The following is an 18,558-nucleotide window of genomic DNA, read 5'->3' as shown; positions in this document are numbered from 1 at the left end:
ACAAACCAATTCAACGACAGAAAGTTAAAACAAAAAATAAATATATATATTAAACAAAAAAAAAATTGTAAATCGAATTTCTGGTCATCACGTTTGTTATTTTTCATTTATTTTTTTTATTTTTCCATTTTTATATTAAACTTTTTCAAGTCTTTTTTTTTTTGTTTTCATTTCATCCATTGTTCATGTATTTTACTGTTTTTTTTTTTTCATTTTTTTTTCAACTCGTTCATGATGAAATAAAAAAATAAAATGAAGTAAGTGCTTCTGGATTATCTTTAACGGCTATTAAACGTTTCTTTAAAAGTTTCAAGTATCAAAAAAAAATAAAAAATAAAAAAAAACGTCAGTGTCTTGTTGGTTTTAAGTTGACTCTGTGTACACATCATCATCTACCTTACAAATTCTCTTTAACCTTGATGATGTGGATAAATATATATACACACAAGTCACGAATAAGTACACATCTATAAAATTGAATAGAGGGTGATGTGATAAAACCATAAAACAGTGACACGATCGTATAGATATAAAGCAGTCAACTTTTCTTCTTATATATACCTTTTCAGCGCTGAATGTTCTGGATAATTAAATGGGCGTGGTACATATATATATTGTAACAAACCTTGAAACATTGTTGTTCGTGTCCCTTCAGTTGCTTTTCTTTTTTTTCATCATCTTTTTATTGATTTTTTTTTGTTTTTCTATGAGTCCAGTGATTTTTTCTTCAGATCCAAAGAACCGGATATGCTATCCAAGTAATGAATAGTATACCGCGTACATTTTTTCACTTTTTTTTTTTTCATTTGTTTAATATTGTAGCATTGCCAACTTTTCAACTCAGCTCTATTTACAATTTATTTTTCTTATTTTTCTTGTATGATCTTTGCACTGAATAAATTTTTCTCATGATAAAAAATTTAATATATTATTTATTTTAGATGAATTAATAAATATACAATGATTTTTTATTGATAAATTTATAAATCTGTAGACGAAAAAAAAAAAAAGCTTTTTTTTACAGTTAACAGTGTTCAATAAATCGAATGACCTCGCTCACATGTGTTGATATGTCTGTAGATACATTGATACATACATATGTAGTAGACAGTATGATTTTGTATGTGGAAAATTGTTATATATGCAAAAGTGGTAAAGCTTATGCTCGATGTAGAGCAATTCAGTAGTCGCTTGAATACAATAGAGTGTGTTGTGAACAGTAGCTAGAGAAGAGGATCGACTGCAGTGGTTGGTAGGTGGATTGAGCCTCCCAACAAAATATGCAAATTCAAACGATTCTCTTGCATTCTCTCTTTTGTGATAAATCCTGTATTTCTCTCTTTCACTATATATCCCTTTGGCAATTTTTCTTTTTTTTTTTTTTTTTTCCTCTTTTTTACTCTGCTTTTTCAACAAAAACAATAAACACAAATGATTGCTTGTGTGAATGTGCAATGCGTGCGTGTGTGTGTGTGTGTCAAATGTCGATAAACTTTTGTAAAAAATATGCTAAAACTATGGTAATGGTCAGTATTGTGTAAATCAAAAAATAATTCATTTTTAAAATCATTATAAACATTCGTTTTTTTTTTTTTTTGGAAAAAATTTAAATTATTTTTTTTTTTTTATTATTATATCACGAGTTTATTATTTATTTTATTTTTTTGTAAACCAATTTTTTATCAAGCTAAAAATCTGCTCTATATATCATATGGTTTTTTTTTTTTTTTTTGATTTTTTAATTTTATTTTTTTGAAGAGCACAAAAAAAGAGCTTTTTTACGAGCTTACAGTTGTAGTTATTTAGTTGAATATTCTGTTGTACGTTTTGGAATAAAAAAATTAAAAAAATAGCAAATGAATGAGAAAGAAAAGTTGAAAAAAAAAAAAAATAGTTAAAAGTGAGTAGAATATTTTTAGGGTCATTTACCTGAATTGTAGTAAAACTCACGTTGCACCAATATCTTTGGATGTCTTTTACTTTGACCATTTGCTACCCGTCGTGGTAAATATGAGCGGTGCTTCATTCGGACAGAGACCGATTGCTCCGACAACTTATTTGCCGACGTTGTTGCTTGCAAGCACATCGTAGAATTTTTTTTTGTGGAAAGGGGATTGTAATATTATCTTTATTTTTTTTTTGTTATTTTTTCGTGTCTGGTTTTTGTTTTATCTCACTTTCTCTATCGAAAATAAAAGAGGTAAAGCATTGCAAAGATAAAGATAAAAATATAAAGGATAAAAATAGGGTGAGTTTTATAGATCAGACTAAGGCCTTTTTATAAAAAGTATATACTCATTCTATTTTTACCTCCTAAGGCAATCAACGTCTATGGCGCCAGGCCATCGTTCTTCTCTCACTTTACGCAACCTCGTAAAAAAAAAAAAAAATTTCCTTGTTATAAAAGTAGACAAATAAAAAGACCAGATCATGAGTCCTCATGAAAAGCATTTTACATTTTACTTATTCTTATATACATATACATATTTTTTTTACGCAATTTGTACAGCTGACGACCAATAAGATGGACGCCAGAAAATGGAAAATGGAAAGGGTCATATCCCTCGTTGTTGTTGGAGGGTTGAAAAAAAAAAAAAAAAATAAATAAATATTGTATTTTTCATCGTTAAACGAGAAAACTTTATTTCCCCGTAGCTTTCGTGTCCGATGATAAGATATATGCTCGATGATAAATGTATCTTACTTTCTTTTTTTTTTTTTTTTTGTCTCATAAATTTATACATCTTTGAAAAATGAAATTTTATTTTTATATAAAAATTCAGGTGTTTTGACGTTTGTGGAAATTAAGTTTTTAAAAAAGATTAATTTATTTTGTTGAGGATAATATTTAACATGAGCTTTTTATTTTTTTTTTTCGAAATTTATCGCATGAAAAAATGCAAGTGTCATTTTTAGAAATACACTACTTTTTTTTATTTCAATTAGTTTTTTTTTTTTTTTTTGTTTGAACGATGTGGAAATAAAAAAAACGGGATCATTTTTATCTTTAAAGCAAGCTTTTTCCACAATTGAAGAAATAATGAAATTATAAATTTTAATCAATAGTAAAATTATTGTAAATTTAAAAATCTAATTTTGGGTCTGACACTGCTTGACTTGTACTACTTAAATATATGAAAGTTCTTTTAATTTTTCAAGCAAAAATTATTGAATATAATTTTAGAATTAAATTTTTTATTGATATGTCATTAAAAGTTTTTTTTTTAGTTTTACTGTGAAATGGAAAAAAATAAAATGTTGGGTCGAAGCCTGTTATTGACTCGTACTACTGAGATATTTAATATCACGAAAATCATGATCTCCCAGTCTGAAAAAAAAAATAAAAAAAAAAACCTGTATAAATTTATTAGTCCATATAAAAATTCAAATATTTTTATGATAAAAGTTTTTAAGTGTTTGTCAAAATTAAATTAATAAATTAATTAATTTAAAAATATTTAATAATTTTTCCAGCGTGCATATGACTCATAATTATGTTCATGTGAATATTTAAACTTTAATATATATACTTATCAACAAATTTCATTATGTTCTCAGTACATTTAATATCAAAGAGCTTAAAAAAATAAAAAACAAAAAATTCACTCGACTTTTTATCTCAACTTAAATGCATTTTATTTCTGAAAAAAAAAATATTGCTAGCTTTGAAAATGATATGAAAAAATATTTGTTTATTCACTAGCCAAGACAAAACTTAATTTTTTCGTTATAAAATAAAAAAAAGTATTTTTTTTTTATAACTTGAGACGATAAAAATTATAGTAAGGTAAAGTTTAGGCATACATCTAGCTTGAATCACCTTGGCCAATCTCAAAAGGTTGTCTCTTGAATAAAAATTACCATCAACGACGCTCTTCACTTACCAACTTTTTTTTTCTTTATCATTTTTTATTTTTTATAATTATTTTTTTTTGCAACCCTCGTTTTTTACAACCCTCTACAATTAAATATGGAATATTATTATTTTCAAGTATTATCTATTTATAAAACATTTATTCTGAATTTTTTAAATTATTCAATAATTCAATCAATAACCCAACGTTCATGCTTTTCTCTTACTTTTAATTTTCATTTAATTCCCCTTCTACACTTTGCTCAACAACGAGTCGAGTAAGAACGAGAAAAAAATTGATAAAAAAAAAAGTAAAATAAAATTAGTCAACCACACCATAATATCCATTTGTGCTAATTTATTGCTAATTACTTTTTTCCACATGGCGAAAATGTTCTGGACAAAAAATATAAAATAAGAAAAATATTATAAACGGCAAAAATAAATACATTGTTGGAGCTTGTGTAGATTTACCATGGGAATATTGTGGATTGGAAATTACCATTAACATGTGTGACCATATCCATAGAAAATTTTTAGCAACAAAAAATAAAATAAAAGTTGACTAAAAATAAATAATTAAAAATACATGTATTTTTAATTTTTTTTTGTTTTATGTTTTTCATCTGGCATTCATTATGGTAATATACAAATTTCAATAAAATATATTTTAAAATGCATTTATAGAAAATACATTTATAAAACATTAAAATGAAATTTGTCCATTTACAATTTAAGAGTTATTTAATAAATTCTATTAATGTTTCATTTGGATATACAAATATCCAATTACCAATATATACAATATTTATTACTCTTTTGCAATTAGATAATAAAATTATTATAAAAACGTGATTGTACTTTGATAAATTAATTAATCATTTTAATAAATTAAATAGAAATATCTAAAAAAATTTTATAAACAATTTTTAAATTCAAATAAATTATTTATCATATTATAATTTAATTATAACATTCACTTTTTTACATGAAATCTATTTAGATTTAAAATATTACAATGTCGTTTTTTTTTTATTTGTGTTGTAATATAATTTTACAAGTATTTTTCAAAAATAATAATACTTGTCGAAGCTGTGAAAATAAAAAAAAGAGCATCAACGAGAAAACAATCTATTCACCCCCTGGGGTTTGAATTACTCAGTTGGTTACAAACAAAATAACCAACACACATATTTATTTTATATACATATACATGGAAAATAGATCGTTGAGCACCAGGACTGCGGTTGTTTGCATATTTCAATTTCCTATGCCCCACACGAGCTTTATCATATTCCAACTCTCTCATTTTACTTTGCTTTTACCTGTAAACCGTGTGTGTGTTTCAATTTTTTTTTCTATTCTTTTTTACTGACTCTGATGTATATACTCATGTGTGGTTTTTATAGATGTGAATCGCAACATGAATCTCATTGTTTCATTTAAAAAAAAATATATATAATTCAATAATCAACAAAATAAATAATTATAACAATGTTGACATGTATTTATTTATATTTTAACTAGAGCATCGACATGTCAACAAAACTTATTAAAAATATAAATTTTTTTTTTTCTTTATTCATTTTATTCAGTAAATTACAAAAGCACAAGTCATTTTGATTTTTACCTGTCAATTTTATAATGAAACACGTTGACAGTTGTGTTTCCGTTGAAAAAGTAGAACACGCATTTATATATAAATATATGTATTTATTAATTCATATATATATAGAATAAAGAAAATAAATAAATGAAAAAAAAAAAAATAGTAATAGTTATTATCAAATGTGCTTTTTGTAAAGTAACATATAGATGTCTACGTTCACTAGAGCGATGTAAATGGATTATTCATTGAGCCATTTCGTTCGACTTTTCTGTTCGATTAAAATGAAGAGAGAAATGCCTGGGTATTGGGGAGTGACCATTTGCTCGAGAGAGTGATGGAAAAATAAAGCAATTGTTAGAAATTGAGTTGAACGAAAGCTGCAGACGAGAAAGAAATGAATAAAACTTTTTTCATATATATATATGTATTATGTATGCAGATATATATATATGTATAAAAGAGATCTCTTGTTGTATCGATCGTCATCATAAAATCCACTTTATGACTTGGACGCTGTCCAGCGACTGGTGTATTAGCCGTTGCATTGCTTCGCAAATAAAATTCTTTCGCATAAAAATTGACCAACCAGTCTACTTTTCGTTCGAATTTCCTCCGAGCTTTATATAAACTACAAATAAAGCCGATTTATAATAAAAGAAAAAAAAAGAAATTAAATTAACTGATGGAATTTTAATTATAATTTAAAATTATTTTCAGACAATTTTATTTATTATTATTTTTATTTTATTTCATCTGGATAGAGTTTTTTTTTTGCTCTAAAATTTAGTCAATAATATTTTTTAAAAATAAATAAATGATTTAGTTAATTGAATTTATTAAAATTTTTTTTTTTCAAGCCAAATTTAATGAGTTGCTAAATTTATTAATTTAAATTATTTTCATATTTTTAATAATAATAGCTCAATTTAATTATAAAAAAAAAATTTAAATAAATTAATTCAAATATACATGATGAGCACACCCACCAGACTGCACCCATCATAATTTTATTTTCTTCATATCCGCCTTGGCTCTTCCGCGACATGGCGTGTGATACGAGATACACGTGACGACCCAAAAGATAAAAAATTCTCCCTTTTTCCCATAGGTATATCATCAACTTTTTGTTTATTTAAGTCTCTTTGCAAATTTGTCTCATACAAAGTAGTACACACCCTTGTCTAGTCAGACGGATAATTTGAAAAAAGAATAAAAAAGAATATACTTTTTTGTTTTTATTAAATTTATTATTATTTTTTTTTTTTTTTTCGAGAATTCTATTGGTTGGCTGGAGTTATATATATTTTTCCAATTTTAAATTTAGTCATCTATTTCAGAAAGCTTTTTATTTTATTTACAATTTTTTTCAAGAATAAAATAATAGAATGTAAAATTTTTTTCTTATTTTTAAATTTAGATAGAGTTTGTTTTATTTTTACAAATTTGAAATGATAATCATTTATTTATGTCTATCTCTTTTATCAAATTTTTTGTATATACATTTTGCTTGAATACTGGAAATAGAAGCGTCATAAAACCTGTCCCAATGCAATTAAGATAAGAACACCAACAACAATTTTTATAAATATATTATTTTTTACATAATATCATTTTTTTTCTAGTCTGTTCTAATCATGATTAAATATATACACATGTTATTTCTCGTTTTATATTTTCTTGTGTGATATTGAAGCTTGTACTTGTATTATTATAAAAATATTATGCATGTTGAGGTAAAATTGTTGTTGGCGTGACAATGGGAGGGTGCAAATGGGACGTTTCAAGTTTTAGATTTTACATGTAATGTTATAGTATTATCATAACTACAGAGTGTGAATAAAAACAATACCAACATAAATATTTAAAGATTCAACGACTGTAAATAATAAAAATCTCATGAATATTATCTTTTTAAAAATAAAAATAAAAAAAAACATATTTTAAAAATCTACTATTCTCGAAATTTTATCAAATGACATGTTTTTTAATGAAAAAAAAAAAATTTAATTAATATTATTCACAAAAATAAAAGTAAACAACATTTCTAAATTTTAAAAAATTATCCCGATAAGATACAAAATAGAATTTTATTATTTTATTTAAAAATTTAAATAATAAATTTTTCAAATTATTTATACATTTAGTATTACCCATAAATAAATAATGAAAAAAAAAACAAAAACAAATTTGAATATTGCATCAGGATTAGTCTAATGCTTTGGATAAGAGGTGATAAATAAATTCTTAATATAACAGATATAGTCCCATGAGAACAAGACTAAAATTTTCAAATACGATAGTCGATAATGGTTTCAGTACCACCCCTATTTAAAGGGGTTAATTAGCATCGTTTTAACCCCAACACTATATACCTTATTCATAAAACCCTTTTTGTCCCAAGCCACTAAAACTTTTTTATATTTTAATCGTGTCTGATTTTTGGAATATCTCTATTTTCATTTAACCACAAAACTACTGCAAATATATATATACATTTTTTACACGATAAAATATCTAAAAAATTAAATACATATACACACGAATAGATTGAGTATATAAATTTCGTTGGTTACGGTGAATAACTGGACTTACTAATATCTGAAATAGTCAAGGGGAAATTTATACACGCGTATCGGTTGGCACACGACCGAGATAACAATGGATAACGAGTGTACAAAGTTTGCGTGAGACTTGTGGTAAAATCAGGTCGAAAAAAGGTTTGGCTTTATTCTAGAGAAAGAGAGACACGCGTATAGAGAAAAAAAAAAGGAGAAAATTTAGTTGGCAATCTATGAAGGTTGACATTATTATCTGACGCAAAGGTATATGCCGCAATGGGTGTAGTTGACTTGGTTGATTTAAAGCAACTGTGTAGACTATGAACCGATAACCTTGTTCAAAAAAAAAATAAATAACCAAATAAAAAATATAATTAAAAGAATAAAAATAAATAACAAAAAATTAACTCTCTATGCTTGAGACTTTTACATAGCATAGAAAAAAATTTAAGACAAGAAATAATTTGTTTTTTTTTTTTTTTTTTTTTCTTGTAGACATTAAAAAAGTGGGTCGTATTTTTATTTCTACAACTTTTGGTCAGATGATTTGTATGATGGTCTTTAAACTTTCAAACTAGGTTCTTATAGTCGTACAATTTTTTTTTTTTAATGCTGCTTTATGGTTCAAATTATTTCCGTTGGTCGTTAAAAAAAATACGCCTTTTTTCATATTTTTTTTCTCTTTTGTCTGTAAGTATAGAGAAAAAAAAAAAATAATGTTTTTTTTATTAGTCAATTACACGATTGCCACATGTAAAATTTTTTGATATAATCAATTAATAAATTTACCTTGACAAGCATATTTTTATGGATGGCTTTTAAATTAAAATAGAAATTAATTTTTTATTTTTTTTATTTTTTACAGGCTGTGCTTTTTTGACTTACTACAATCGTGACAGTGCCATCAGTGCCCAGGACGCACTGCATGAAAAGCGGACTTTACCAGGGGTAAGTTTTTTATTTAAAAAAATTTTTTATCTTTTTTTTAATTTATTAAAATACCAAAATTATAAAAAGTAATTTGAATTATTAAATTTCAAGTGTTTTTCACGTGAAATTATTTGATGATTTTTCTGTTAATTTTATATTTATTTGATGATGATTAAATTGTACAACTGCCAGAGCAGTGCCAACACGTCTTTTATATACAAAAAACCATTTTATCCATAATGTCAGTTAGTTTTTATTTTATACAGCTATATAAATTGTCTTTCTCCAAAAATTTTTCAACATACAGTGAGTAAACTATCACGGGCTAACTCTTGCAATGGCGTTATGTTTTGTTAATCTATCCTCCGAAACAACGATACCACGGAACTTGGCACTGTTGCCAGCGGAAATCGTTTTAAATGTTATATACCAAAAAGATCCACGTTGGCTGCATTTTTTTATTTTTAAATTATTACTTTGTAATGTCGAAAAAAAAAAGAAAAATTAAATTATTTAAATAAAAATGCAGGAGCATACACATCTGGCTGATGGAATATATTTACCTTATAATAAAAATCATCGTGTTTTGTAATTTTAAAAGTCGCGACTGTCACATGAAATTAAAAATTTATTTTTTCGATTTTTTAAATCATCACATAATTCGAAGAATAAAATTAAAAAAAAAAATTATATCTGCATATTTTTAGTGAGCTTTAATTAGACGATTACTTGTATTTTAATATTTTTTTTTTATTTCGATTGAATAAAATATCAGGTTGATACACAGTGAGTAATCTCGGTGTGCTTATTTACTTGACTGATCAAAGCAAATAAACTTTATTTCATTGATTCAAGTACAAGCATCAAGTAGGATTTATAAAAAAAAAAAAACATAAAGATTTAAATGAGATTTATCAATATATATATATATATATAAATCCATTGAATTTCAATGCTGATCTTTCATTGCATCCGGAGTATCGCACCAATTTCATTTTAAACTATAAGATAAGATAGTAAACTAAATCCGGTAATGGTATTGAAACAGATGTCGAGTCATTGGTTTGTGGTATACCCTCGAGAATTTCTGACTATCTTACGTTGTTGAATTGCATATACAAACTTGACTATCTCTCTTGTATTCACTATAAACAAACCAACATAACCATTCGTCCATATACACACACACAAATTTAACAACCAAAGATATCACTTAAAGTTTAACCATAAATGGACCACGTTTATTTGTCAATGTTCATCTTGGTTAGCTTGTAAATTTATAAATTTTATTACTATTTTAAATTGTTATTTTATTTATCAAATTAATTCAATTGTTGATTTGATCGAACCAACCCACCAAGTGGTGCAATCAATAATCAAATTATATTTTTGCAAATTAAAAATAGTACACATGTTGCCTTATGTATTTTAATAATTTTTTTTCATAAAAAATTCTATGATATAATGTAATTTCAAGTTGGTATATATATATTTGCTAATAATAAATTAAATTAAAATTTTTTATTTACACATTACACACGTGTACACGCACTATTTATTTATTTTTAAAATTTTTTTATTTTATTTCAACTCTGTATGAATTATTTTATGTATATCTAGAATTTTAACACACATGCAAAATTCATAAATACGATAGAAATCCATTTTTGTGTACGCACGACTGAGCAAAAAAATATAAAACAAGGGGAAATATAATGATTTGGTAAATGTAAAAAGAAAAAAAAAATATAAAATAAATGATGTAGCGAAAAAAAAGCTCTGAGGTTATAATAAAACGCAATTGCGTGACATCAGTGAGTCATATCAAAGTTTTTTTTTTTTTTATCGCTTACGCATTAAATAAGATATATATTTTATTTGGTTATATAAAGTAAGGGGTTTCGTGTTTTAAAAAAATTTAGATAGTCTTGAAAATGTCAATTTAATACTTGAATATAATTAACGTGTTCAAAATTTATTATAAAAAAATTAAAGATTATTCAAAATGATTTTCAATTTATTTATGATTTTTTGCTTTTATCTTTATGTAAGATTTTTTTTTTTGTTTGGTGGTATTTTAATAATATTTTTGAGGTTTATCTTGAGCTAAATCAGCCTCGAAAAAAAAAAAAGCTCTTGTACGATATATAGAACTAAGTAAATTTCTATTAAAAGAGGCGAGGTTGAGCTTTTTTTATTTTTCGTTTTATAAATGTGTTTGAGTAACTGAAGAATAAACTTGGAGAGACGATGAGAGAGAAAGAAAGTAAAAAATCGATATAGACTTTACTTAGCTGAAATTAAAGATCCTGAACGTCTTTTGTCAGAAATGTATATGTTGTTCAATACAACTTACCGTGAAGAGGCAACGAAAAAAAAAAAAATAATAAAAACAGCACCAAGAGTTAGTAGAAAACGTTTTATTTTATATATATATTTATTTTTTTGTTTTTTCAAAGTGAACTGAGCTGGTAAGCTTCGAACGAATAGACAAAATAAAAATAAATAAAAAAGTATAACACAAATAAGCTAGAAAAAAAAAAGTAATCAACAAATATAAATAAATAAATTTATAAAATAAAATGTAAAGATAAAAATTTAAAATTTCATAGCAATATTAAGCTATTCCTTTAGTTTCTTAGAGATTTTTTTAAAAAAACCACGTGGATAGTTTTTCTCAATTTAATTTCTGTTTATTTACCTTTACTGTTTTTCTGGCAAGCTTCAAAATTGTACACCATGACTCGCACACACTCGTTCATGCAACAACATTTACGAATTGCCAGATGTTACCACTGAAAATTTATCGTTTTTGTATTTTATATACGTTCAGAGAAGTTAAAAAAAAAAAAAAATCAAATAATGCATTATAAATACAAACTTACTATCCGGAAAAAAAAATAGAGTTTTAAAATTTCATAAATATATTCAAGTTAAAAAAAAAAACGAAAACATCAACAATCATTATCATGATATAATCAAATGTAAAAATATAAAAAAATTGAGATATAAATAATGACACAGTAAAAATGTAAAATTGAAAAAAAAAAAAAAATACATTCAGTACAAATGCATTGCTAATTTGCAGTGGTAATTTAAAAACCAGTTGTTGTATAATATCAAGATGTATATTTAAACATCATTTCTTCCCTTGATTTGCATAGAATAATTTTGACAAGTGTGCATGTTATCAAGTATCAAAGATAACACTACAAATTATTTTTATAAAAATATATACACAGTACATTACGTGTCAAGCAAAAAAAAAAAATAACAAGTTTGTCTATTTTCAACGGAAAAGAAGCGTTAGATTTTTTTTAGACTACTAAGTACAAAAAAAAAAAAAATTGATAGTCTAAATTTAGTCAAAATTAAACTATGATATCATCTTTTAAATAGATGAGAAAAAAAAATTCTAAAAATGGCATCTCGTAACTCTTTAACCCGATGATAAAAATATATTAATTTAAAAATTTGACATAAAAATATATTGCACATAGACAGTGACAAAAAATAAATTTAATTTTTTAATACTAATTTTTTTTTCGAGGCAACTGTTTAACAAAGTTTTTACAAGTTTCATTGTTACACCTGTGCTTTATTCTGTTCTCTCAAGTCTCAATGTTCGTTTTATGCCTTGATATCACCATGAGACCCAAGAAACACGAATAAATTCCCTTGGGCTTGTATCTAGAGCTGCTTTTTTTTTTATTTTTCGCAGACATTGAGGACGAAAAGTTGAGAAAACCAACTAAGTATATAACGTTATACAGACTTTATCCCGTTGTGTTGTTCATCATCTCTGTGTCCTATTATTTGTTCAAGTACGAGTTGGGTCGTCACCTCCCGGCAATATTTTTAAATTTCTTTTCTTTAAAGTAGACTATTCTTTACAATGAATAATACAGACTTTTATCATAAACACACTGTCACATTGACCATTTCTTTATTTTTATCAGTTGTTTTATTTTTTTATTTTTATACAATCTTGAATATAATGCAAAAAATAAAAATATATATATTAATATAAATTGTCTGACTATGATGAAAATTTCCACTTTTGTCTAGTGAAAATAAATGTTCATAGTTATGGTGTATAATATAGCTGAAAATGTCAACGAATAAATAACGTATTACCATCGTCACCAAGGCAATCAGATAAGACATTTCATATGACGCCAGGCGTATGAGGGTATTTTTTTATTTTCTTCAAAAAATATGTGCTAGTTTTGTGGTGATAAAATCAACAAAATAAAAAAAGCTCCTTATTAATTAACTTGAAGCTTTAATTTGTAATTAAATGATGCTTTTTTTTTTTTTTAATTTAATAATACAATTATGTTGAAAGATTATTTATTAATTTAATAAATTTTCATTTTCATTTTTTTTTTTTTTTTGACTTTTAACGCGTCACTGAAAACGCGACAACGACGACGCCACCGCCCTCGTGCGCGCCGCGTGGATTCTCACGTCGACTCACTCGTCCTCTCTTCGTATATTCATCTCCCCTCTTGCCCACGGCGCCGGGTATCCTATTCCTCCACAAATCCACGAGACAGTCAAGTCGCGCAGTTACGCGCACGAACCCCGCAAAAGCGTGTGTCTTCCGTGGAAAAATAACGAAAAAAAAAAAGCTCGATTAATTTTTTTCCTTAAATCAACAAAATATAAACAAAATATTTTATTTATTATTAAATATTATTAATTATTTAAAACACGTTACAAGGATTTATTATTAATACGTGATTTTAAATTTGTGTGTTTATTTGTGAGCATAATTAAAAGCACACTTTATAAAACTTAATTCAATATTGAACAAATTTTTTTTTGTTTAAATAATAAATTATATATTTATAAATGACTTTTTAATTAATTAAATTTTAGCAAATTTTTTTTTTCCATTATATTTGAATTTATATATTTGGTTTTCATTTGTGAAGTGTTTTTTTTTTCGTCTCGTTTCGTTGCATATTGGAATTAAATGTGAATCAAGTTATTATTTTATATCCGAATAATATCGAATGTTATTTATTTATCGTGTATATTAATTCTGTGTATTTATGTGTTTGTGTCAATTTTAAACAAATGGAAATTTAATATTGCACAGTTCAATTGTGTGTGTGTGCTTTTTTTTTTTTTTTTTTTTTATATTTTATTTTGTATAATTTGTAAATTAAATTTCAATTCAGATATTGATATATTTCGAGTGTTTATATTCAACACTCGTTGTGTTTTTTAATAATTGATAATAGAAAAAATTTAAAGAGAAAAAAGAAACGTTTAAAAATTAAAGTGACAGTGTCAAAAATGGTCGACTTCATCACTCACCAGGAGATTTCTTATCTCTACGATGACCTATTGGTAAATTATTTATTACACTTTTTCCAATAATCAATTGCCATTGAATTATTTATTTATTCATTTAAAAATAAAAAAAATAAAATAATGTCACAATCGATTTAATATATGTCAAATGAAAAGCTAAAGAAATAAAAAAAAATTCGTCATTGAGAAATGTCATTTATTTTTCATTATATTCAGTGAAATATAAATTTTATTTTTTTTATTTTTTTATTTTTTTAACGATCAGAAAGTTGGATCGATTGTTGGCTACAAGTGGGCACCGTGTTATGGCCTCGTGAACGGAGCACTTTATCGTCATCCTCAGTGAGTATAAAAGATTCACTCGTCTGGCTAGACACGCTCACAAGGTTCACTAGTTTACGTGTTTTTAAAAATAAATAATACATATTGAAATTGTCGAAAATATAAAAAATAAATTCAGCCAAAATTCGTCTATTGATATATCAATTTTTTTGATATTAAAAATTTATAAATTAACTTTGAGTATTAATGACATTAGCTAGTTAATAAAAGGATCACTTTGATCTGATGCTTAATGGACGATGTGCCCCTTAAGTGTACCTAGACGGAATTTAATTAAAATCACTTATTTTATTTTTTTTTTTTAAAGGTATATGAGGTCATAAATGTGACGACATAAGTTCAAGTTAAACTCTCTACTGAGAATTTTATTTTATCCATATCATTGCATTATTTAAAAAAAAAAAACCTGCTATTTTTAAAATTAAAAAAAGGCGGTTAAAAAGATTTATAAAATTTAAATTTTATATTGGAATTAGTGTGACGTAGGTGTTGTGTATATTAAAGAAAAAAAAATTAAAATTTGATAATTTCTTTATAAATTGAATATTGAAATTATCAGTTTTATTTTTTCATTATTTTATTTTTCTTTTCTTTGACAAAGGGTATAAAAGTGACGATGACATTCAAGAGTTCACAAAGATATGTATAGAGTCCTATTTTCTTCTATATTTTCTCAACAAAATGAGAAAAGTCTTGAAGCAAACGATTGTCATGCAAATGGTGAGTCGACGATCAGACACCAATATTAACTCTAGAAATGAAGAAAAGCAAGCTTGTTGAGATGAAATAGAGAAAAAAAATAATATAAAAAACATTTCCACCACAGGCGATTGGAATAAAAAAGAGAATAAAAAAATATATATCGTATTGTCGTCACCCTCTATACTTCTTTCATTTAAAGTGGCTTGAAATTAAAATTATAATTCATTCAAGGCTTCATTATATATTTTTTTTACATCAAATAATATATAATTAATGTAATTTTAATTAGAAAAATATTTATACTTGTTTATATTTAAAAATGCATTTTTCTTTTTTTTAAATACCAGTAAATTTTCACGATAACCTGCCAAAGTTAATATCTCGTTTTTCAACAATGTCCGGATATGTAGGAAATTGAATATGTCTCTCATGGATGCCAGTGAAATAATGTCTCTCTCTCTTTGCACTAACTTTTTTAAAAAACTTTTTACGATAGTTGAAAGAAAAAAAAAAAATATAGAAAAATAAATAAAATAAAGTTTCTAGACGTGAGTTTGTGATAAAAAATGTTTTTTTATTTTTTGGAATATTTTTATTTGTATGTGACTTTTTCATGAGTACCAATAGCTCATGTGGCATACTATATTTCAATTTCATCTGAATTGGTAGAGACCAAGAGTCAGAGCACCTCTTGGTTCAAGAGTTTAACGTTAAGCGTAGAAAATAAAAATATACCTTAAAAAGTATATACACAAAAACAAATAGAAAGATAATACTCTTCAATTTTTCTCATATCTTTAAAATATAATATTCTTCTTCTTTTTTTTTTTTTTTTTCCAAGTAGTTTTCTAAACAAAAAAAAAAATAAGAAATTATATCTATCCTAAAATTGCAAAACACTTGTGCAGGAAAAAAAAAAATACAGTTTCCTATTGAAAAAAATAAAAAAAAAACCAACAAAAACATCAGAAGGATTTTTTTTTTTACGTGGAAAATGAAATTTTCTTTCAAGACGTTTATTTTCATGGTATCTACTTGACACTCTGTCGTTCCCAAGTAAAATACAAACAAAATAAAATGAGCTTTTTTTTTTGTGTTGAAGTTTGAAAAAACTTTTGAATTTAAAAATATAAATAATAAAATTAAATTGAGACTAGTGTGTATTCAATACTGCGGTTAAATTCAAGTGTATTACTAAAAATACGTGAACTATCAGAAAAAACACTCAAGGTACCATTAGCCATTACCATTTCCAGACGGCCACTTATGATTTCGTTTCTTTGGAAAACTAGAAAAAGGTGGGAAACGTGTACTTGTGATATCTTGAAATGCATTTTATTTTTTTTTATTTTTTCATGTGAATCTCAAAGTTCAGTAGAAGCCATTTATTTAAATCGTAACCCACAAAATACTCTGAATCTAAACATTTATTTTATGGCTAACAAAATTTTTTTTTTTATTTATTTTCTAAAAATACATTTGTCGTTTTTTTACTTGAATTTTTTATCAGCCAATTACAATAATTATATTACATTAAAAATAGATTGACTTGGTGAAGAAAATTGATGTAAGCATATTTTAATTGATTGAAAGAAGAAAAATATATTTTACAAATTTAAAATACTATTTAAACTGGCACGTTCGATGTGCGGTTATAGAATGAAATAATAAATAAACCAAGTTGAACGAGAAGCACCATAAAAAGACTGCGGTTACGATAAAACATTCATGTGCTTTGTGTATTTTGAGTTAAAAATAAATTTATATATATGAAACACACAACTCTACACAAAGTTATTTTACTCTGTTTGAATTTTTAAATATTTATTATATTTTGCATTTCAATCACTCAATATCACTTGGTAAAAAATATTTTTTTATTTTTGTATATTCAATTGAGCACGTATATATTCTTGAAAAAAATAAAAAAATAAAATAATATTTTTAATTTCTCTTAATTAAATACTGAGTAAAATTATAAAAAATAAAGTTGTAATAATACAAAAGTAAAAGTTTTCAACTACATTTTATGAAAAGGGTCGCAAGGGCATAATTCCGTCGAAGGGGCTGACGAGTTTCATTTTGGGATGGCCAACTATATACTAGAAGTAGAGTGAGACATTCTCAAAGACCCCTCACGCTAATTTGATGATCCTCGAAAATTTCCGACCTTCAATCTGCCACTTTTCTCAACTATTTTTTTATTTTCATCCAACTAAATTTTTTTTCTTTTCATTATTTTTTTCATTTTATTTTATATTTTGTATATTATTTATTTTTACGAGATACTCATTTGTTATTCGTTTTTTTTTAAAATTTATTAATCAAAATTTTAAATTAAATTTGTCAATTTAAATAAACTTTAATGGCGAAAAAAAAGCTCGATTACTTCCGAAATTTTTATTTCAATATTTTCAGTATTTTTATTTATATTTAATTATTTTTATAATTATTTATCCATGCTTTTGTCAATTGCATAATTATATAAAATATTTAGCTACTGTTTTGATGATAATAATTTTCAAAAATATTTTTTTAAATAATTGTCATAAAAAAGCTCAATTGAAAATCATCAAAAGAATTAAATAATAAATTCTCCTAGTGGACAGTAGGGAGAGAGAAACATTGTAATGATCAAAAAAGTTTAAAAATTGTTTGATGAAAAAATAAAAATAAATTAAAAAAGTAAGGGTAAGATAGAAATAGAGGGCGTCACTTAATTTCCGGCCGGCTACAATTCGTTTTGAGGATGGATAAACCAAGGTATACTATTGGGATTACCCTGTAGGTCTGATGAGTTTCACTTGGTTGAAAATTCGTATCAAAATCTACACTATTCTTGATATATACTAAAAGAGGAAGAGAGAAAAAATCAAGTTGAGAAGTGCCGTTGAGTATATACTTGAATAAAACCTTCGGGCTGACTTAAAATGTTCTCTTCTACTGTAACCCATCCTTGTAATTTTAACTTACTCATTTACAACAAGAAATAAAGTAAAATGATATATTAATTTAAATATTCGTTGACTAGATATCATTCCAAAAATAATAAAATGTTTAAGCCAAGATAATCATCGTCATCATCATCAAGATGTGTAATTATCTTTATGGCAATTTTCAAAATTATCATAATTTATAAATTCATTAAAATTTTAATGAAAAAAAAATTTACTTTAATATTTCAACATATTACTTTAATTATTTTTTTCTTTTACTCCTTATTAAGGTCAGCTTGAAAC

General features: G+C 25.0%; 1 protein-coding gene across 8 annotated transcripts in view; it reads left to right on the top strand.

Moving 5' to 3' along the window:
* Positions 1–18,558, top strand: part of LOC122850136 (CUGBP Elav-like family member 4) — a 368,827-nt gene that overhangs the window by 23,778 nt on the left and 326,491 nt on the right. For 3 of the 8 annotated variants that reach the window (XM_044149199.1, XM_044149202.1, XM_044149172.1), the window contains exon 1: positions 14,111–14,311. Coding sequence is in view for 2 of the 8 variants with exons in the window: in XM_044149202.1 (XP_044005137.1) it covers positions 14,258–14,311 (54 nt within the window). In the remaining 6 variants the exon portion in view is untranslated. Of the gene's footprint in view, positions 1–8,885; positions 8,969–14,110; positions 14,312–18,558 lie in introns of those variants that run through there. The other 5 variants (XM_044149207.1, XM_044149201.1, XM_044149184.1 and 2 more) reach the window with 5 other exon arrangements.

The sequence above is a fragment of the Aphidius gifuensis genome, linkage group LG2, assembly GCF_014905175.1.
Source record: "Aphidius gifuensis isolate YNYX2018 linkage group LG2, ASM1490517v1, whole genome shotgun sequence".
NCBI lineage: Eukaryota > Metazoa > Arthropoda > Insecta > Hymenoptera > Braconidae > Aphidius > Aphidius gifuensis.
The sequence above is the reverse complement of the archived record's forward strand: the minus strand, read 5'-3'. Positions and strand labels throughout refer to the sequence as shown.